This window comes from Myxocyprinus asiaticus, chromosome 39, assembly GCF_019703515.2.
Source record: "Myxocyprinus asiaticus isolate MX2 ecotype Aquarium Trade chromosome 39, UBuf_Myxa_2, whole genome shotgun sequence".
Lineage (NCBI taxonomy): Eukaryota > Metazoa > Chordata > Actinopteri > Cypriniformes > Catostomidae > Myxocyprinus > Myxocyprinus asiaticus.
The window spans coordinates 12,921,103-12,944,695 of NC_059382.1; the positions used below are offsets into that span (position 1 = coordinate 12,921,103).

Genomic DNA, 23,593 nt, shown 5'->3' on the forward strand with positions numbered 1-23,593 from the left:
CACCAAAGATGGAAATTGCCCATACAGTATTTCTGTTATACCGGCTTTTGAGTCTCACCCAAAAGCCGGTATAACTTTGTTTTCAATGTATGAGCAATATAAACTATTTAAAAATGGTAAATTACTTATAGAATTACCATTAGAGTTAACTTTACCTTGACAAATATAAGTAGTTGTATATATATAGTATATATATATATATATATATATATATATATATATATATATATATATATATATATACTATATATAAAACTAAGTATATATATATATATATATTATATATACATTTGTAAAACTACAACCTTATGTTCTCTATATTGCCATATGACACAATATTTCTATATTACTCTAAAATTATTCAATGTATTATAAAAATAATACCAGCGTTAAAGGCATTAATTACCATACAAAATACATATGACCCACATATGCATCCTAGGGGTTGTCATGGAAATGCTCTTAGAATTAGAATTAAAAAAAATATATTCACCTAAATTTTACAAAAGTAAGTTCACATGATAGAAGATACTTCGATTGAGGAATACCTGGAGTGGCAGATCAAAAGATAATTTCATGTAAAAATAAAAAATCCAATATCCATTAGAAACACAGTCCCAACTCACTAAAATGACATTCATTTATTGAATAGTTATTTATACTAAATGCATTGTTATTTTAATGAACTTTTCAAAATCAAATTTGTTTTTTAGTGTCTCTTATTGAATGTGCAATCGTGATTAAGTTCACGTTTATTATTAATGATACATTTTAATGAAATAAATATATATATATATATATATATATATATATATATATATATATATATATATATATATATATATATATATATAAACATTTGTACGGGTTGCGATAAGATAGGGGGCCCAGAGTGCAAAGTTGCCAGGGGGCTCAAAAATCCTTACAGCACCCCTGGGTTAGATAGATGTACAGTGGGAACCAGAACTGTGGTGGACCAAACTGTAGATAGAACCAGTCATCTACACTGTGATTGTGTCAGCATAGTGTGTGTACGTGTGTGTGTGTTAGGGAATAACAGCTGAGCAGCCCCCATTTTACATGCAATCATCTTTCACTAGGATTTGAGATGGAAAAACTTGCCATGATTTTCTCAGCTCCAAGAGTGTCACAAGTGTTTTCATGCCATCTTTCACAGTGTCTCTACAAATTGACACGGACTACTTTTTTCAGTCAGATAAGTTTCTCTGTTCTCCTAAGAGTAGAAACTTAGGATTGGGCTCTTTTGATTTGGGTAGTAAGTAACCAACACCAGAAAAACCACCTAAAATACCCTAGCAACCACCTAGAAATGATATAGCAACCACTCAGAACACCATAACAACCGCATATCAGCGTACTAAACTGCATGGAAATGTCATGGCAACCACCTACAATCCCTTAGCATCATCTGGGCACAATTGCATGGGCAAGCACCACTCCCATTTTCTTCAGAAAATGTAAAAACCTTGTTCTGACACTATAATTTGACAGCTTACCGATCAAAACTGAACTCTCCCCACTTTTTCTCTCTTAGATTTCCACATGCACTCCCTCTATCAAAAACAGCAATATCTATATAACAGGGTAATAAAACATAACATGAATGAAGGGTAATGGCAGGGCTATGTTTTGGTTAAAAAAACTTTTAAAATGACCGCACAAACTGGATTTCCCAGAGTATTTAGTAACATATGAGGCTTAGAATCCTGACCGAGTATTTTCAGGATGGGCAAACCCTATTACACTCACCGGACTTGAAACCTGATTCTTGTTCAAAAGTGTAACACAACAACCACAACTTTAACTAGGAGTTAACCTGCCAAGTCAAGTCAATATTATGTCACGATAGAAAATGTGTTACTGTTTTACTGCAGAAAAAAATGATTCACTGTTAATATCACACACGTGAGACTTTTTAAACAGGACTCAGTGTTTCAGAAGCCAACCTGTCGAGATCTCAAAGCAGACCTCCACGCAATATTCAATAATCATTTGAGAACAGAGGGCTTTTGTCACGTGCTTAATAAGTCTCATGCATATGATGGCTATGCTTGATTGCTTCCCTGAAATATAACTGACACATCCTCCAAACTCAGCTCTCCATAGAGCGTTAGAACTGACACAAAAACACACATACAGTACAGGCAATCTTAATGGGAACTTAAGGGAGTAAAGTGTGTGGCAATGTTATTATCGTTAACTTCAATGAAGACTACATGAAATGTAAAAACTGAAGCTGGAGCGCCCTCCCCTCTACCCGCTGGAATGACTAACTGACAGCTGAGAGTTACAAGAGGAAGTCAAGTATTCCTATTAAACCATTCCCATGGTGACAAGCAGCAGAAAACTAAAATACACCTGCACATATCGAATAACGTGTACACGGCCTGTCTAACAAATCACAGGATTGGTTAAACACATGAATGAATAAAGTTACATTTTACTTTAAAAGGGAAATATGGAAACAGGATTTTCCTTGCTCTTTTAATATAATAGTGCTTGATATCCTTTGCATCATACTTTCTGAGCGTTTCACTGTCCGTCAAACCAATCGTTTTGGAGCCCCACAGATTGACAAAGTAAATCAGTGTTAAATCTTTGTTCACTATGGCAGGATATGCTAAGCAATCTGTTGCCCCGCCATGACAGTAGATGACTTGTGAGAGACAACTCATCGTAGAGGTAGAGTTCAGGCTAATGTCATTTAAAGTGCCCCTTGTGGAAACGTTGAGAATGCAATGCGTCATTTTATCAATTGTGGTCGGACACATTCTGAAACGTAACTATGCCCAAAATCGAGCTTGCGGAGGTAGAAGTGTCTGCATTCACATTTTTGCGAAGAGTATTTTTCGGCCTTATGAGGTTAGCTAATCATCATAGCAGCATTTACATTTAGTCTTATAACAAGTCTTAAAGGTACAGTAGCACTTTAAAAACAGTCTATTTAATTCTAGGGGTCAATGGACGTCAAGGAAAAAAAAATTACATGATACAAAAAGGTAGAATCTGGTCCCTCGAACGATTTCTAATTGTTCAAATGTCTCTCTAATTCCAAATTTTAACAAAACAGAAGGGGTGATGACAGTTTCCTATTTCCTCAGAAACACCTCAGATATTACTGCCTTAAGACACATTCTATAGTAGTCTTCACACACACAAGCCTACCCACAAACACTCTACACATGCACACACACATGCAGCTCACACTTAGCCTACACACTCATAGATTTGTGAATTCATACAAACATACACACACAGTCTCAAACAGAAAGGGGGGCTTAGCCATGAGTGAAACTGAACACAGTTTTCACAAAGTCCCCTCACATAATAGCAAAGTGTAATCGCTGCCAGATGCAGATGGGGGAGGCGCATTTCACAGCTTTGCTGGGTGCTAATTGACCTGCGCAGAGACCTGGAGGCGGCAATCTGCTAATTTTGCTGCTACAGTCTTTTCGGTAATTAAACCCAGCGCACCTTGCTTCTGTCAGCCCATTGGTCATTGTAGCCTTTTATCTTCCACATCCTGAACTTCCTGCCTCAGCAACAGTCACAGAGAAACAGCACTAGTTCTGTAAATAAAATCACATCTCAGGGTTCTAAAGAGTCATTCAGAACAATGTTGGCACTGAATAACAAACTGGGCAGGGCTTAACAATAAGGACTTTTTCTGTTGGCCAGTAGTTCAGATTTGTACTTGCCATCATTACATTTTCTAAAATATATAAATATTTAGTTTATATATGTTAGAAAGAAATATATTTCACATTTTCATTAAATGACAGTTCACTCAAAAATAAAACTGGTCTTCATTCACTCATCCTCATGTTGTTCCACACCCATATAACATTAGTCATTCAGTTGAACACAAAAGGAGATGTTATGCAGAATGACATCCTCAATCACCATTCACTTTCATTGCATCTTTTTTGCCATTAAATAAAGTGACATCTGTCTAATATCTCCTTTTGTGTTCAACAGAACAACGAAAGTCAAACTGTTTTGGAACAACCTTAGCAAGAGTAAATTATGACAGAATTTTCCTTTTTGGGTGAACGAACACTAAGTTTTTATTTAAAAAATAATAGTTTTTATTTGAGGTCTTATTAGGTTTTAGATTTGCAGCTGGATCGTACAGTGTAAAGGCCCCTACACACTTCCTACTAAATCGGGGGTATGATGTGGTTTAGAACAAAATATGGCCATAAAAGTAAGTGTTTTCGAGTTTGTTTTGGTTGTTCGTATCAGCGGCCAGGGCGAACTTTCAAGAAAACTTCTTACTGGCTGCTAAAAAGCTTCTTACTGCCATTGGTCCACATCAATGGTAGGTGTGACCAGGAGCTCCACCCACTTTGAGGCTGGCAGCTAATTCCAGTTAAGATCAGTCGACATGAACACACCAGCATGCAGTTTTAGCAAGCTGGTTCCCCTTACAAAAAGTTGCCATAAACTTGCCAAAAATTAGACATTAATTTTCACATGCAAATGAGCTTTGCGGTAAACTCTTCATTGTCGCCAAAGGTTTGCTGCATGCTCACCACTACCGGTGAAGAGTTGCAAACTTCTGGCAAACATTTGTGGCGAATAACGCGCTCATTTGCATATGAAAATAATGAGTAGCAAATTAGCAGCAAGTTTGCAAGCAATTCCAGATTTTTTGTAAGCGGCAAACTTACCTACATCTGAACGATTGTTCATTTATAGACATTTTCCAAGAACATGTCATGCATTTTTTTTTTTTTTTTATTAGTCTACAAAAGGAATCAAATCTACTCAAATACTCTTAAGTGCCCATTTACTCTGTTGATTGATATGCTGCTTCACTCATGTGACGTCTGCAGTCAAAATGTCAAAATTACATCTCATGCCCAAAGTATGATATGCCTATTATCATTATTTTGTCTGTATTTGGCCCAATAACACTCTTTTATACACCCTATCTTTGCAGTAGTATCAGTGTCATCATAAATTACAATAACAGTGTAATCAACACATATTATGGCCGCATATAGCGTGTTGGCGCATTAACGACATGAATGCACAAGGTAAACATTACAAATGACATTATCTATTGCATATATGTGTATTACTTTGAATCATCATCATCGAGTGGTTAAAACAGCTTTTTTTTTTACTGATCTCGTGTAAATTTTTCCTCATTGAATAAGGTATGAATTTTATTGTGATATTAGTTGATGTTTTACATGTAGTTTTGAGTGCCCTCTTATTCGAATCTACCTCTTAACACCTCCCACAACAGTGTGGCCGGTGTCTAAATGGTCACAAACAGTTTGCCGTTGCACAGCTGTTTGAACTTCATTTTGTCTCTCAACGAAGAATGAAGAACTTCACAGTGAGTGTGCTGGCCAGGGCTTTTTTTACTCTACGACAGCTATAAATTCATAAACACTTTTTTGCTTGAAAACAACAGAATATACAGTAGTTATTTGTTTATCATTTTCAACCCATTCTAACTGATGTTTCCAATCACAAATCATTATGATAATGACAAAACTTAGATCTATGTTAGCCAGCTTGATAACATTACCTTGGTGATATTTAAAGTAAATGAGCAGAATTCGCAACAATGTTAAATACATCACAAAAAAAATAAAAATAAAATGTTTCTGTTTTCAGGGCATAAAACCACATATACTGCACTTCAAAAAACACAACTCTCGAAACCCTCTGACTCTGAGCCACTGAAATTGTTGAGGCCTTGAAATAAATTACAAGGTAATTTTTAAACATAGAATACATACCAATACAAAGAATACATACCATTTCCACCCTTAGCTATATGGTAACAAAACAGACACATGCGATATGCAATTAAAAAAGGTGTATCAAAAGAAGCCATGCGAGTTCTGTCATGGGCAATAACAATAAATCATCCTTGATGTCTTTGTCACAAAAAAATTAAAGCACTCATGACTCATCCCACAGTATTCCAGATGAAAGCTCATGCATAAGGCTCTATACTGTACCTTAAGTCTATACGCTATACTAAAGTTAAATAAAGTAAAAATTAAGTTGTTACTCAAACTCTTCTCCTCTGCAGCTCTCAAATCAAAATCTCACTCAACATAATTGAACTGCCATGTTGCGTTTGGTTAGAACACATACCTGTCTTACCTGCATTAGAACTACCAAACTCTTTACCTTACCTAAACACTGTTATGTAATTAAACACAGCAATGCACAATGAGTCAATGCTGGTTAAAAGGCACTTTTCTAGACAAACCACTGAGAAATCCACATCCTCTTAAAAAAAAAAAACAACCGTGTGACAACTGTATCAAAGACGAGGAAGAGGCAACAAGAACTTTGCAGATGCATTAAAAACAAACTTGATTTGTGTTCAGAATACAACTCAGAATGTTGCCACTTTTGACTTTAAGTTTATTTAATAATAAATGCATGATAGGCCAGCCAGTAGCTTACTAAACAACCTGCAGTATGCAGGTATGAAAGTCCTAGCATAACTGTTCTTGCTATAAATACACTGCTAAGACTGCACTGAGGTCCTTATTACAGTTTTTAATTTCTAATTCAGTTTTAATTTAATCTATTTATTTTATATTAGTACTTTCAATTTAGTTTTGTTTTCAATCTGTGATTGCTTTAGCTTAGATTTAGTTTTAGTATTTTAAGGCTAGCAAAGTTAAGGCATTGACTAATGTCCCTTAATTTTTTTGTACTAATGTTGAAGAAATAGTTCACCCAAAAATGAACATTCTGTCCTTATTTACTCACCCTCATGTCATTTCAAACCCATATGACTCTCTTTTTTATGCAGAACGCAAAATGGGATTTTTTAAAGAACATTGTCGGCCATCTCTGGCTTTCAATACAATGGCAGTAGATAGAGCAGTAGACAGAAAATAAGTATCATAAATAGTGGTTGACCGATATATTGCCGAGGCTGATTCATTTTCCCGTTTGGCCGATCTTTCTCTTGAGGGCGCATGAAAATCGGTTGCTTGCATGTGAAGTGACTGAGACATGTAAACGACCTGTCACGGTTTATTTTGTTGTTACGTGCCATCATATTACTACAATAAAAGACTGTGCAACACAGTCTCATTTAAATGATCCGCATTTCAGAGCTGCGGCAGATGCATTTGAGCTCATAATGTTAGAGTGCTCGTCTGTTTCATTCTCCCTCTCTCCCCTCAAAAGTTCCCTGTAACTTTAAACTGTCTTGTCTAATGATAAAAATGCAAATATCAATAAAACTAATATCATATACCATCTGCAAATATGCGCATATCTCATTTAAACAGATGCAATAAACCAACCTCACACAACTTCAGCAGATCCAGCATCCTGTGGAAGCATGTATTCTAACAGTCTCTCCTCAACAGTTCCATGTAACTTTTCTAATGATAAAAGGCAAATATCAATAAACTTCTATTATATACCATCTGCAAATATGCAAATATCTTGTTTAAAAAGATGTCATTCACGAACCTCATGAAAATCCAGCGTTTTCTTCCCGTCGAGCACTCATCTAATATCTTCCTCTGAAGCGCGTATTCTATCAGCCAGAATTAAAAACTTAAGGATCAGGATAAAAAGTTCCTCTCATTAACAAATCATGATGGTCCGTCTGTGACAATCCAAGCAGGTGATCCAGGCCATTTAAACCGTGAGGAGATTGAGGCTCGCACTGGATCCGCGCGGGAGCTTGAGTGCAACTTCAAGGCTGCATCCGAAACCAGGAAAATTCTGCCTTCGGAGGCCGTGTACAGAGGTACAATGAAAATAAGGTGCTTTTCAAACTGTTCGGCGACCAGTTTCCTTAAAGAGTTCTATTCATTCAAAACAGATGTCAGTTAAGTCATTAACTGATTAGGCAGCAAGGTAGCAAGTCAGCTGCCTACATTTTCGGATGCAGCCCAAGGTAAAAGCTATAAGTAAATGTCTTATTCACTATGTACTGTATGTACAATTGGTTTAATTCGGTATTTTTGGAGTAAATGCAATTGCTAATGTGGACATGCCATCCATTGTTGCTAGACTACTGTGTGTACCGTTATTTCCTTCTTCCTAATATATTAACAATTTCTTAATGTGCAAATAAATTACTAACATTTGATGACTAAACAGAAATCTGAAGAAACTGCTATCTTCCATTTAAAATGCAATATAATTTTTTTTGTTTTGTGTATTATTTGTTTTAGCAATTATATGTTTGTTATTTACTATATTAAATTGTGTGATATATCAGAATTGAATCGGCCTATCAGCCACCCTGCTCTCTGGATATCGGCATCGGCGATTAAAAAACCCATATCGGTCGACCACTAATCATAAACTAGTCTATGATATTCGAGCACCATATTCCAAGTCTTCCGAAGAAATATGATGTGTTTTGGTGAGAAACAAACCAAAATCCCAAAAGTCAGTTTTCAAAGAATATGTTGACATCCACGCATGTTCATCTACCCACCACTGTGGCAGGTGACTTGTAAGGCGCCTCAGAGCGACAAATTACAATAAATGCCACTAGACAAAGATGCACATTTGAAGAAGCACACTTGTTTATATTCTGCGCGATGCGCGTGTGTATTTTGCTGTGTTTTCAGAGGTTTATTGGCACTTTGCCATTCGTGTCTCAGTGAACACGCGAACATGATGAATTCTCACTATTTCTTCTTCTAGTCATCTAGTAACAATTAGCAATATTTGTGTCATCTATAAGAATGCTGGACAACTGTCATATGTGTCACAATTCAGTACAAACTAAGAAAAGGTTCTTGAACAATAAGTGTGTGAATATATACAAAAAAGTAAATTTCATACTCAGGTTGTAAAGGTTTTAAATTTCACAATGTGCTGTGTATCAAAAACTGAAACTAAAATTAATTTGTGATCTTTTTTATTTTATTGTTGATAGTTATGGAGTCACAAAATTCATTTTAGTTCAGTTTTTGATTAGGATAGTTTTTATTTCAGTTAAGGAAAATGCTTTCATTTATGTTTTGTTTCAATTTTCGTTCACAATCACACTGCCACTCTGTGTAAAAAAAGGTCACAGTGGACACTGCTTAAAGTATGGATTCTTCCCTGCTCATAGCATCAATTACGGCAATCTTTTAGAGATAACTAGTGGGAAACTAGAGGTAAGATGACAACAGCCATGGTTGAGATAAGGGGTATCCTTCATGTCTGATTGTGTGTGTAGTGTAAATGAATGTGTGTGTTTAACTATGTGCTACAGGACCATGTTCCAGAAAAGCAAGTGCAGGCTCCATCGAAGGAAAGTTAGCACGTCTCATCCCTAGGGATACTGTTATGACACAAGTACATAAGACGTGTACCCACACATGTACTTAAAAATAAATAAATAAATAAATAAATAAAAATGTGCCTACTTATACAACATACTGCACCTACGGAGTAAAATACAGGGACCTTTGCTCTCATATACATAGTTAAAGCTCATTAGAGAAGAGTGAAATGAGTTCACATAGCTAAAAAGAATAGTCTACCTAAAATGAACTGCACATTGTTCCAGACCATTTCGTTGTATGTTAAATTTTCATTTTTGGGTGAACTATCCCTTTAACCATAGACTAAGTTTGAACCTAAGCTAAACCAAGTTTAACTAAGATGTAAACATAAATATGACAAAATAGAAAATAAACCTCTTTAGAAAGTCCTGTAATACCATATAAACATGTGGGGCCCAAATAGGCGCAAAATGCATTCCTGAAACGGCAGGAAATCTGTTTATAACAAAAACAGTGACTAATTAACTGAAACGCTTTCACAGCAGGTGGCTGGTAAAATGCAATGTATATGAAATGGCAGTTGAGCAGTCAGATGAAGAAATAACAGCCATTATGACAAGCAGCATCAAGCACAATCCACACATTAGTCACTCAGAAAGACGCAATTCAGCAAAAGTTATAATTAGACTGGAATCACAGCAGCACTGCTTGTGAAATAACCTTTACAAAGAGGTCTGCTGAGGGCCACTGAGACCCCAGGGCACTGCCATATTATTACATTTGTGTGTAAATGTGAGTATAGGTACAGTGCATGTACAGTGGATGTGATGTTTTAATTTTTCCTGCCCTAATAAAAAGCCCACTGATTTTTTTAGCTTTTATTTTCATCATTTGGCTGGACAGAAAAGAACAATGATAATTAATTTAATAATATTTACGTGGTACTACTTTCAAGTCCATTTATTTAGTCCTTCAGTGTGATGCCTATTCATGTCAGAAAGAGATTTTTAGCATTATTAAGCATAAAAGTTAATGCTTTTCATATGCGTGATGATGCTAGCATATGGTAGTCTAACTGTTAAAAAAAAATCTGTTCAATATCTTGAAATATTGTGGTGTGACATGCTTCACTCTATCTAAAAGTGTTTTAAATAAAATTTTCCTAATTGCATTATAATTACTATACATGCTGTTTTTATGACCTCGTGTTAGTTGAGAGAAACTACATGAAATGTACACTTTTATGCTTTTTCTGTCACAGGACCATTGAAATGAGCTAGTAAAGGCAAAAAGTTGATTAAAAGTGGTAAATAGTAGTAAGAAATTAAAGCATCTACTGTAAAAACATACAGTTTCCTTCATACAAATATATGCATTTTAACCAAAACATATGTCCAAAAATATTTGCAGGTCTACACAAAGAGAAACAATCTGGCTTAGAATATACAATCTTTAGGTAGTGACTGCAAAGAATGGATTGATGATTTTCTTCTTAATCCATTTAAATAAGAGCACAAAGGTTCTCCTGTGCTGTAAGAAATCAGAAAGGATACGAGCTTTGTTTAATCTGTTGAGCAAATAAATACATTACGCAGAACAAAGATAGTGGTAACGAGTGGGAAGATTATCACACAGAATATGAAAGTTCCTCTGCACCTGTGTGTGTGTACGTATAAGTGCTTACAATCATTTATTATGCTGGTTTGGTAGATGTCAGCTGCTTGGAAAGCTAATGAAAAAAAAAATTAGAGCAACAGTCGTTATGGCAAGGTGAGGAATTATGATTATTTTACAACTGTAAAGCTTTGAAATTTTAATATCTACACTTTCTATACATCTTTCTCTCTGTCTGTCTTATGAAAACACTTAAAGTGCCATATTCTATACTTTTTAGAATTTAAACTTTTGAAAAATAGCCTAAAGGAGTCATAAGCTGGCCCAGAAGGAATTGGCAGACATTAATTACACCTTTTCTGCTCCGATTTTGGGGGTAAAAATGTGGAAATCTACAAAATGGATTGAAATATGTTAAAATGTGTTAAACAGAGCCTAAAGTACTGCACTTTAATTGGTAGCTGAAAGAATTATGAAAATAGGACTGAAACGATTAGTCGATGTTATCGACAACGTCGACAATAAAAAAAAATGGCGACAAAAATTGTCATTGTTGAATAGTCGTTTGATCTTAACGTAACATAAGATCATATGAAACTCTAATGATTGCACACAAGAGCAGCACTGCAGCTTGCGCCTGACTGAGGAGAGGAAGAAAACACATCTCACAGTCCAGATGCACTCTAAACTTTCCAAACAGCTTCAGGTGATGTACATCGCAAAGTAGGAGGGAATTATAATGCAAAAATACAAAATAAGTAAAAACAGAAGCACTCTTGTTGTGGAATAAGCAGAGCCGGAGCTGACGCTCAGCTTAAGCAAAACTTGCGTGTCGAGCGTCTTTAAAGGAAACATCCCGGCGTTACATCTTTAATGCAGTTCTATTTAATGCGTTATAGCTTTATTAAAGTTAAAATAATAAGGAAACTGGCATTTCTCTATGCGGTCAACGCCTCTTCTATGAGTTGCGCGAAGTGTCCCGATCTAAGGGGGAGAGATTGAAACTGCACCCGGCTGAGGTACACTCTGTTGCGGGGATGCTCATCCCTCGAGTGCGCGCGCTTAATGCAGCTAGATTATAACGCGATGGCAACTTATTGAATCATAATATATGTCACTGTACATTTCTTATCGTGAAGAAAATTGGCAAAACGCAGCTTTATTAATAAGAGAGAGGTTTTTTTTTGTGTGAGTTAAAGATGGATTGAAGTGAACAAAAAGGTGAGAGAGGGTAGTCTTCGACTCATTATACACTGCAACAAAATACATTTTTTATTTGTTTTTGTTTTGGCTTGTTTTCCAATATAAATATCTAAAACTCCTTTAAAACAATGTACATTTACTTTAGCAGCTATACTGCAGAATAATTTCTTTTTTTTTTTTTATCTGAGAATGTTGGATATAATATTAAAAATACAAATATTTTAAAATATCTAAAAATCCTTTAAAAAAGATGCATTCACCTGAGAAGCAGCATACAAGAAATGTAGACTTGCTTTTAGAGAATAGATCTTGAATATAAGTGTATTTTGTCTTTACTGCACTTGCAGGAGTATAACCAAGTGAAAAAATACACTTATATATAAAATACACTTATATTTAAGATACATTCTCTTAAAGCAAGTCTAAATATCTTATATGTTACTTCTCAAGTAAATGTATCTTGTTTTAAGGATTTTTAGACAATTTTAAATGGAAAAAAAGACAAATACACTTGATAACAATAGGATTTTTTTGTAGTGAAATTTTTACTGAATTAAACGTAATAAAAAGTATTTTTTCCCTTTAATTCAGTGAATGTCATTTAGAGGTATTTTTAGAAGATGATTTTGTCCTCTTTATTGTTAGCAAGCACGTTTAATACAACCTTTTAAGTCGGGGTACAAGCTGAATAGTCGGTTTAGAGCTAATGATTAATCGTTGCAATAATCGCCCAAATAGTCGAATAATCATTCTAATAATTGATAGATTAGTCGAATATCAAAATAGTCGTTAGTTGCAGCCCTATATGAAAATATCAGAAATATTTTAAATGATGGGTTCTATTTACAGGACACACAAAAACAGATAAAAACGCATACTTTGAAGGCTTCTTAGTTGCTTTGGATAAAAGCTTCTGCCAAGTGAATAAATGTAAATGTCTACATAGTACATCCAGCTCTTGTTTTAAAGAAATCAAGCAAAATCCCCTTTTCCATGACATGTCCCCTTTAAACCTGGTGGCACATGGAAAAATGCAACCACACTATGATTGATGGAGCATTACATCTCTAAGCACTCTCGAAGCCAAAAAATAAATAATTGTGGAGAGCTTAAAATGTAAAATGTATGTTGCTTGGCATGTACACCCATTCTTTTTCTGGATTTACTCAAGCACAGTGTAATTTGCTAATTCTACATTTCTTTAATGTGATTCCAAATATGGCAAAACGAAGCCCAATCCAGACCACAGTCAGCGGTCATGCTGCATGAGAAATGTCTAAAAATACAAAGCGCAGGATAAATCTCCCAGCTAATTAACACAAAGTATTTTTGTTCCTGATTTTGAAGAGCCAAAAATTCCAGCTAATTTAACAGAAAGACATGCAGCTCGGAATCCAAGAAAACCCAGTTGGTATATGAAAGTTCTTGATTTCTTGTAATACTTGAAAGTATTCACTAGAAAAGTGGCTTACAGAAGGTGTTTTAGGTAGCTGACCAGCATTTTTGCTGGTGAACAACATGCCTTTGCTAGTCCACCAAATAAGCCAGCACCAAACCAGCACAAACCAGCTTGGACCACCATGGAAATTCATGCTGGACTTTTCAGCTTGGCCGTTTTGCCTGCATCCTAGTTGGAGGGGCCAGCCTGCTACTTGCTCCTATAAGCCTTTTGGATGATCCCTTACCACAAACATACTCAAGCACAGCATGAGGCATGCTGCCATCAACTCTCTAAACATCATGTTCAGCTTGATCCTACTTTAGCAACGACACAAAAAGGCACAAGAAAAGCATATGGGCAGTAACTTAAAACAAACCTTAAACCAAGACCTCAAATGCCCTTTCCATCCTGGGGCTTGGTAATCTATTGAGCTATTGTTTCATTCTGCCACTTGCAATTTACAAACCGTTCTCACGCTGGGAACAAATCTGTCTACAATCTATGGCCATGGGCAGACAAACATTTTTAAAATGGTCTTAGTAGTTTAGCAGTGCTCTAAGCCACTAATGAGCATAAATAAGAGAGATCAGGATAACAGAAAGCAGAATATCACTAAAGTCATCATCCTGAGACAGGTGTAAAAGGATTATACAAGTATGTACAGGCACAGAGACAAGGAGGACACAAAAAAGACTTAACGTGCCAAAAAAGCTAAAATAAAACATAAATGATCAGAGAAGCATGGTATTTCTATCAGGAAGACTCACAGACTTGAGTGAAATTTAAGATGACATTTATGTGATGAATATAAAACAGAAATGTAATGTCTCTCTTTGGCGTAAGCCCCGTCTGGCGGTCCGAAGAAGTTGTACTCGGAACCGTCATATCCTGCCAGAGATAGGAGGCAGGGGCGAGGAGCCTACCCCCATGCAGGACGGGACTCAACTGGTGGTGGTGGGGTGGTGGAGGTTGCCGTGTTAGCACACTAGCTAATGGTGCGATGATGTACAGCTGCTAGTCTTCCCGCTAGAACTACGCTGCGCTTACATATCCATGACTTTATCCATATTGGCCAGTTTTTAGTATTGTTTTAAATTATTTATTATTCCTTTATGTTAACAGTAGGACTGGGTAATGATACAGATTTCCTGATTTGATTCGATTCACAAGCTTTCAATTTGATTCTGATATGATTTGATTACATTCTGATTTATTTGGGTATATTTCAGTTATAATGTCCATTTTATTTACATATGAAAGAAATACAATCATTAATTATTATATAATTAAAATTATATAATAATCAGCACAACCAAAACTAAAGTAAACTTTAAAGTAAAAGTTTAAAGAATTGTAATCAGGATTTTTCAAATGAAGGTAATGATTAATTGGAACATCTACAACAATATTTTACCCAGCCCTAATTAAAAAAGTTGACGTGTATAAATTCTTTGCCACTAGCGGCACCAATAAGACTAAAATGATTAGTCGACATTATCGACAACGTCGACAATAAAAAATTGTCTACAAAAATTTACATTGCCAATAGTCATTTGATCTCATTTAACTTAAAGGAATAGTTCACCCAAAAATGAAAATTTGCTGATAATTTACTCACTCTCAGGCCATCCAAGATGTATCTGAGTTTCTTTCTTCATAAAAACAGAATTTAAGACTTTTAGGATTTCATTTCAGGCCTCCTCTGCTAAACAATGCAAGTGAATATCCTCCATTTTTTGACGGTCCAAAATGCATATTTAGGGTGCATCAAAATAATCCACACGACTCCAGTCGACAAATAAAGTTCTTCTGAATGCAAACGATTGATTATTTTTAGAAACAAAACAATACTTACATACTTTTAACTACAAATTTTCACTTCAGTACATCTCTGTGACGTGCACTCATGAGAGGGATGATGTAAGCTCATTGGTAAGGTCACGCGTCACGTGGAGTCAGGAAGCGCGTCATTGTTTACAAGAGAAACTTGTGCCGTTCACAAACCAAAACAGTCCAAAACAATTTAAAAACAAAATTTTTTTTTTAAAAACATAATTTCCAAATAATAATAAAAAAAACAAACAAACAATGTAAACAGTGATGCGCTTCCTGACTCCTCCTCCATGTGACACGATTAATAATCGATCATACAGATAGTTCTGTCCCAAGCTCACGCCCTTGAGCCAATGTTGCCATGTCGGGTCGCTTAAACAGAGCAACATTTGGAAAATGTTCATTTACACTTTTCAAGGAAATCAACCAACAAATAGCTTACTTATATGAGATAACTATTTCAATTATATATATATATATATATATATATATATATATATATATATATTTTTTTTTTTTTTTTCTCACATTTGTCTGCACTGGTTGATATCAGAAGTAGATCATATCGGAGGTTAATTTTTCAATTCAGACAGCACACTCTTTGTTTATGCCAAGATATTTATCCATTTTTTCTACTCTACAATAAAATGTATTGATGCCGGATTTCACTTGCAGCATCTAAAATACTAGATTGAAGCTTAAGTCTAAAAACTGACTTTTAAACAGTATAGATTTACAATGACAGCCGCCATCATATTGCTTACTGCCCAGATATAATTATCAGCTATGGTATTCATCAAAATGGTAAATCAGTGCATCCCTATGCATGACCACATTCAGTTTTCAAAAACTGGTATTTTCCTAAATACCATTCATGCAATGAGTTTATTTCTTTTGACAGCAGCTGGCAGAGCAGTTTCTGTTTAGGATACATTTCCTCAAAGTAGTCGATGTGTGGAGGTTGCAGAATATCCAGAGCTGACAGCACCTGCAGAGAAACAAAAACAGAGCGCCAGAGGTCAACTCTGACGCCACAAATCGTGGGCACTGACACCAGCCATCACATGACATTTGTTTCCCAGACACCGTCAGCCCAGAGAGAGCCTGTGAGAGCCTACTAATGGCACCATGGGGATGGCACGTAGATAGCGAGAGTTAGCTAATACTAACCGATAAAAAAAAAAAGAGTTATGAGGGATGGGAGGAGGGGGAGATGGGTTATTGTGCTCACATTGTCGTGCTTGAAGAAACAGAGCATCTTCAGCTCACGGAAAACCCTTTTGCAGGAGACAAGGTTTTGGAAGACATTGGGCATCTTTTTGAGGGCCACTCGTTTGCCGTCCCTGGGGTCCGTCACCGACCTGAGGAAAAAAGATTAGAGATCAGTGAACAACAAAATATAGGGATGTCAACTGATTAACAAAATTAATCAAATGAATTCAGGGTTCCCACACTTTCTGAACAATGATTTCCAATGAAAATCAATTAAACTTTTTCCAGTTGCTCTGGATTAAGGATTTACTCTGGAATAAACTCACAAACAGCAATTTCTCACCATAAAAATGATATTTTCTATAAAAATGTCCATGTTATTTTACGATTTTATTTATACCAATGACTTTTCCAGGTCAGTAAATCACAATTTTTAAATTCCCTCATATCTTCAGGTTTTCCATGACTGTGGGGACCTAGTTAATTACATGATATGTTGATTAATTAATTGAAATCATTTCAAATAATCACATGTATCAATATTTGCTGAGAAAAGCACCTAAGTTAAGATTCGATAAGATTATTGTGGTAGACAAGTAACGATTTGAACAGACATTACGAAAAGCGGCTTATGAGGTCAATATATTGTTGGTTTTATTTCCATATCATTGAACATAAGCCTATCACTGGCCTACAGCAATACGGTACATTACGCAATCACGTTTGTTGATCGATCTGAGGAAGACTTGAGGGGATGTTCATACAAGGCACTTTCTTCCATTCCATCTGGGATATTTTTTCATTGCATGTCTATGTACATACTATGTGTTAGACTACATCATTTTTATAATTGTATCAAGTCATCATTTTAAATTGAGAGTTAGGGATGTTACGATCAGGATTTTTACAGCCAATACTGATTACCAATTTTCTTGTTATCCAATCAGCCAACGGCCGATACCAATTGGGATCATTTAACCTTTTTATCAGGAGCTCTGTCTTTACCAGTTGTATGTTAGCTTTCTGCTCACTGTCACTGTTAACTCAATTTCCCTGTTGGTAATAACAAAGCTGTTGCTTTGCTAACAAAAATACTGTAGGTTGGTTAAATGGTTATCAAACAAATACAAACCTTCATTTTTAAAATTATGCTCATTTTTTAATAGGCCTTAAAAACAAATAGGCTTACACAAAATATTCTCTATATTAGGATATATAGGCCTGTAAAGAACAAGTGTCAAACTGAAGTTGATAACCCATTGGTGTAATTAAACAATATGTTTTGGTTATTTATTGTCACCATTTCATTTAATCATTATTATTAATTATTTTATTTATTTAAATTGTACTTTCCCATGCATCATAATATAGTGTCTCTAATGAATTGACTTATAACAGTCTTTGTTGTTTATAACTATGTTCCTTGCCTTTTCACATTGTGGGATGTTGGTAATATCAGTTCCGCTTTCACTCGTTCCCACTGCAGTTTTAATGATTGGAACATTGTCTCTCGTGAGAAAAAAGGTGATAGGAGAGTGGAGGAAGAGTGCAAGATTGCAGACTGAACAGGTGCTACTCTTAATGCAGTTTGCTTGGGAGTTATTTAATAAAGATGTTTGAATTAAATATCATCTTGTAGCCCACGTTGTTATTATTATGATACCCGAGGAGACTGAGAGGCCGCCGTGGACAAAAATTAAGACTGTTTTACAGGATGCGCCTGTTTCCCTTTGCCCTGTCGCATGTGAAACACCAAATACACAAGCACTTTTCAAATTCATCATACCAGTCACAATGCATCATTCTTAACTGCCGAAACAAGTTTGTTGTCTTACAACATCCGGCCAATGTTCCCCACACTCCCCTGATGACATGATAGCAATGCTGAAGATTGAAAGGAGCCGCTTGTCTTTTGCGTCTTGGGTGATCGGTTAATGGGATCGGCCAAATTATGAGGGGGCCAATCGATCAAAGCATCCTTATTGAGATCCCTTACTGAATCATATTTTTGTGAATTACGATAAAAAAAATCATTTCTGAGCCTATGGAGTCATTTCAATGCACATCTGTGGAACGTTACATCTTTTTGCCGGTTCGTTTTTATGCACTGACTAAAATGAACCTGCATTCAAAAAGACATTTTCTGAACTTTTTCTCGATTGGATATTAGTCATGATTCTGAAATATAGCTTTTGTGTGTTTACCATAAACACAAACTGCATACGCAGTCTCAAACCAATAGATATACACCGATCAGCCACAGCATTAAAACCACCTAATATTGTGTAGATCACCCTCGTGCCGCCAAAACAGCGCCAACCCGCATCTCAGAATAGCATTCTGAGATGCTATTCTTCTCACCACAGTTGTACAAAGCGGTTATCCGAGTTACCCTAGATTTTGTCTGTTCGAACCAGTCTGGCCATTCTCTGTTGACCTCTCTCACCAAAAAGGCATTTCCGTCCACAGAACTGCCGCTCACTGGATGTTTTTTGTTTTTGACACCATTCGGAGTAAATTCTAGAAACTGTTGTGTTTGAAAATCCCAGGAGATCAGCAGTTACAGAAATACTCAAACCAGCCTGTTTAATTTAACACACAAAAAAGCAGCATTCATATACAAGAACAACAAGACACAGCACAACAGTCAAAGACATTCATCTAGCTGATGTTAACATAGGTAAACAATTAATAAACCATGCAGATGAATTCATAACACATTTAGTGCGAACAGTCCCTTACATAGGCATCCATTGACCAATAGGAATGTCAGATAGGCAGGTATAAGAGGAAATTAAATTAGCTGTATTCCTGCTTGATTTCAAACCGACATGGCTCTTTCCACACCCTTTCCACATTCCTATCCTCTGTCAGAGCTTTCTTATTCAATTTTATGCAACATTTAAAAACAATTTACGGACAAATTACACAGGCATTTGTTCTGCATTCTGTGTTTCATGAATGAGACCCTAGGGCTGCACGATTTGAACAAAAAGTCATATTGCAATTATTTTGAAAAATATTGCAATTGCGATTTGAACTGCGATATAATAAACAAAAAATTAGCAAGTGATTCCTTTTGACCAAAATTCTATAATGTTTTGCACATGTGCTAGTACCAATAAAAGACTTAGGCTACTGAGGGATCACACTTGAGTCCTCAAAACAAAAAAAAACCTTTTTCACTTCAGCCACATACAATTACATACGAAATATTCTTCTTAATAACAAAACCTGTACCTGTTTTTGTCCACTTTGTGATAGGGTCTCAGCCCACTATTCATCATTATTATTTTTTGAAACCCAGCCAACTTGAATATCTGTGATGATCTGATCAGGATTTCTCGAGCCCATACTGTTCACAGGTTCTCTTTTCATCTGATCAGCCAGTACAGATCCTGCAGGGCTCGACATTAAGCGCTGTCATGTGCATGTCCTTCTGACAAGTAAATTGGTCATTCACTTGTCTGAGTAAAAAAGTTACTTGTCCAGAGACAAAAACAAAAGAAAAGATGTAAAAAAATAAATAAAAAAAGCCTCCATCATCATTTACACCTAATAGGGATTAATAACACAGTGCAGAAAGATGGTAAATCATTACTCGCCCTCAAGCCTGTATGAATTTCTCTCTTCTGAGGAACACAAAATTAGATTTTTGGCAGAATGTTAGTCAAAGTCACTATTCAATGTCACTGCATCTTTTTTTTCCTCCATAAAATAAAAGTGAATTGAGACTGAACCACATTCTCCTTTTGAGTTCCATGGAAGATAGAAAGTCAGACAGGTTTGGAACAACATAAAGGCGAGTAATGATGACAGAATTGTTGGTAACACTTTACAATAAGGTTCCATTCATTAACATTAGATAATGCATTAGCTATCATGAACTAACAATGAACAATATTTTACAGCATTTATCATCGTTAATGTTAGTTACTAAAAAATTAAATAAAAAAATTGTTCATTGTTAGTTCATAGTGCATGAACTCATGTTAACATATACAACTTTTTATTTTAATGTATGAAAATTTATTAATATACTGTATGTTGGAATTAACATGAACCAAGATTAATAAATTATATAATAGTGGTGTTTATTTTTAGTTCATGATAACTGATGTAGTTAACTAATGTTAACAAATGGAACCTTTTTGTAAAGTGTTACCAAATTTAAATTTTTGGGTAAATCATCTCTTTGATAGTACAAGTCAGTTCTCCCCAGTTGCAAAATTGTGCTCAATCCCTGCAATTCCACGCTATTGAGTAAACATTCATTACTGAGATTTTAATCAGGCTACTTGTCCGGTTCGGCAAGTAAAATTCACTTTAACTTGACCGTTCAAAATTCCACTTGTCCCAGACAAGCTTTAATGTCGAGCCCTGTCTTGATTTATCATTTTATTATCAGCTATGTCAAAACTGGTGATGTGTAAGCTTTCTGCTCACTGTTAGCAGAATGTCCCTGTTGGTTATAACATAGTTGTTGCCTAGTTTTGCTGACAAACATACTGTAGGCTGGTTAAATGATAATCAAATAAATAAACACAAACATATGTATTTTTACAATGACATTTTTTAATAGGTCTTAAAAACAAGTAGGCTTACTTAAAATATTCACTACTGTATATTAGGATAGATAGCCCTATAAAGAACGAGGCTTAACCTCAAACTTAAGTTAAACTGAAAACACATTAGTGTAAATAAACTTAATGTGAAAGTTTTAGTTATTTATTCTTTGTCATCATTTCATTTAATTATTTGTATTCATTTATTTTTAATTATATTTTACTTAATAATGCATTATATTCTAGAATCTAAATATTGCATATCAATTAACTTTATTTATCTACATTCCTTGCCTTTTCATTTTCTTGGATGTTGGTAATATTAGTTCTGCATTCACTTGTCCCTGCTGGGGCTGTAATGAGGGGAACATATGCGCTCTTGTGAGGTAAACAGATGACGGGAGAACTGAGAAATACGGCATGTTTATTGGACTCTACGGGTGATACTGTTAATGCAGTTTGCTCAGTAGTCATTTAATAAAGATGCTTGAATTAAACCTCATCTGTATCCCACGTTATTCTTATGATACCTGTGCCTGGTGGAGACTGAGAAGCTGCTGCCGTGGATGGATAAAAGACTGCTTGCTTCACGCAGGACGCGACAGTTTCCCTTTGTCTAAATATAATGTGCTCACTGCACATAACGAAAGGAACCGAACTCGTAGCACATCTGTTGCTCTGAGCACGAGATGGAGTTGTGGAGCTCAGAACTGCTCTGAAAACACTGTAATAATGCACTAACACAAACAGAACAGAGCAGGGTATATACACTTTGAAAAGCAGTGCGCGAAGACTATTTATTTATTTAATTAAATCACAGCCCTTTGTGGTCTAATAATCGCACAAGGTCATATCGCGATTTTGATTTAATTTCAATTTATCGTGCAGCCCTATGAGACCCCATGACATTTCCAAGTCTGGAAATCCCAATTTTAAAATTCCCTGATATTTCCTAGTTTTCCATGACTGTGGGAACCCTCAAAGCAATCCCACAACTAATAGGTTTGCAAAATCCAATGCACTGTCAGGTCACACTGGCCCATGTTGTGAGTCCAAGGGATTCTTTGAGATGACACTCATTTATTTATCATGTGTTTATTTGGGTGATCTGAGGGGGAGGAAAGAGGTATGACATGTTAATGTCGGATAAGTGCAGTGAGGTAACATGCTTTAAAAATAAACCCACACCGGAAAAGCCAGAGAAAAGTCTGTAAATGGGGCACATCTTATGTCACAAGACACAAGACTGTGCTGGATATATATATATTTTTTTTCTTTTGTTGTGTATATGGGAAGTGTATATGAGGAAAAAGTAAACCAAGCAGGCATGTAGTGGAATAGAGTGGTAGTTTAAATATATTAGGGATTAAAAAATGAATGAGGTGTTTATTCAGGGTATGAAGAAAACATTGATTGGCAAACTGAATGATTAACAGAGGGGAATGTCTCTTGGGCCTGCACCATGACACGCACTAACACAGTCTGGTCACGGCATGTGATTCACAAACTGGATTAGACAATAGAACGAGGGAGCAGAGAGAGAGAGAGAGAGAAAAAGAGAGAGGTTTCTTTGATAAAAAGGCAATTGCTAAAACACTGCCATCTCTCCTCAGTATCAAAACAAGAACCAAAGCAAGAAATAAGTTTCTTAGAAAAAAAAGAGCTATGAAGAAAGATATACAGTGGGATCCATATATTAGAGACCACACTGAAAATCTGGGATTAGCCATATAGCGGCGTGCAATATGTGACCACTCCACACAAACTTCATCTCAGATGAAGATGCTCAATAGTTTGGTTCACTTATAACATGCATTGAGAATGGCACCGGATGTGCATTTCACCAGATGTTGAATGAGAAGCGGCTTAAACTACTGTGAACAAGCCTACAAACAATCTCTTCCTGGAGCGGTGCGTCAAAATAAAAGCCCCAAGAAATTACAACAGAAACATATCACTATTGGATAATGAAATTGTATTATTTTTATTATTTTACAAATTACAATAATAACAATTACATTGTTACATAAAAATAACATTCGTAATTTAACAAATTACCAAAAAATTACTCTGTGATAGAAAAGTGGACTGATTTTCACATCACGATAATTGCTGAAACTTTTGTCATGGTATTGAATTACATTACAAAAATGGGTTGAAAGATAGACTTTATTGTTGTTCTCTTAATAACATGTTTAATTACTTTTTCAACACCAAACTGGCCTTTACATTAACAGATAATGAAGAACTTTGAAAAGAACATTGAACAATTAATTCTGTTGTGTTTCTTACATACCTTTTTATTCAGGAGCATCACTCAAAGGAACCTGCTGACACGGCAATCGTGTGAGTCTCTTTGACTGAGCATTTACGATCACACAGACATCCCGTTTTTCCCAGGACAGTCCCGTATTTAAGCACTTTATTTTTCTAGTGTTCCAACTTATTCTAAAAAAATAAGTCCCCTC

At 35.7% G+C, this 23,593-nt stretch overlaps 1 protein-coding gene across 1 annotated transcript in view; it reads right to left on the minus strand.

The window, feature by feature from the left end:
* Positions 1-23,593, minus strand: part of LOC127429765 (serine/threonine-protein kinase NLK) — a 104,324-nt gene that overhangs the window by 35,028 nt on the left and 45,703 nt on the right. The window contains exons 2-3 of the mRNA XM_051678920.1: positions 16,580-16,709; positions 16,281-16,336 (exon numbers count right to left, since the gene is read on the minus strand). Of these exons, the coding sequence (XP_051534880.1) occupies positions 16,281-16,336; positions 16,580-16,709 (186 nt within the window). The remainder of the gene's footprint in view (positions 1-16,280; positions 16,337-16,579; positions 16,710-23,593) is intronic.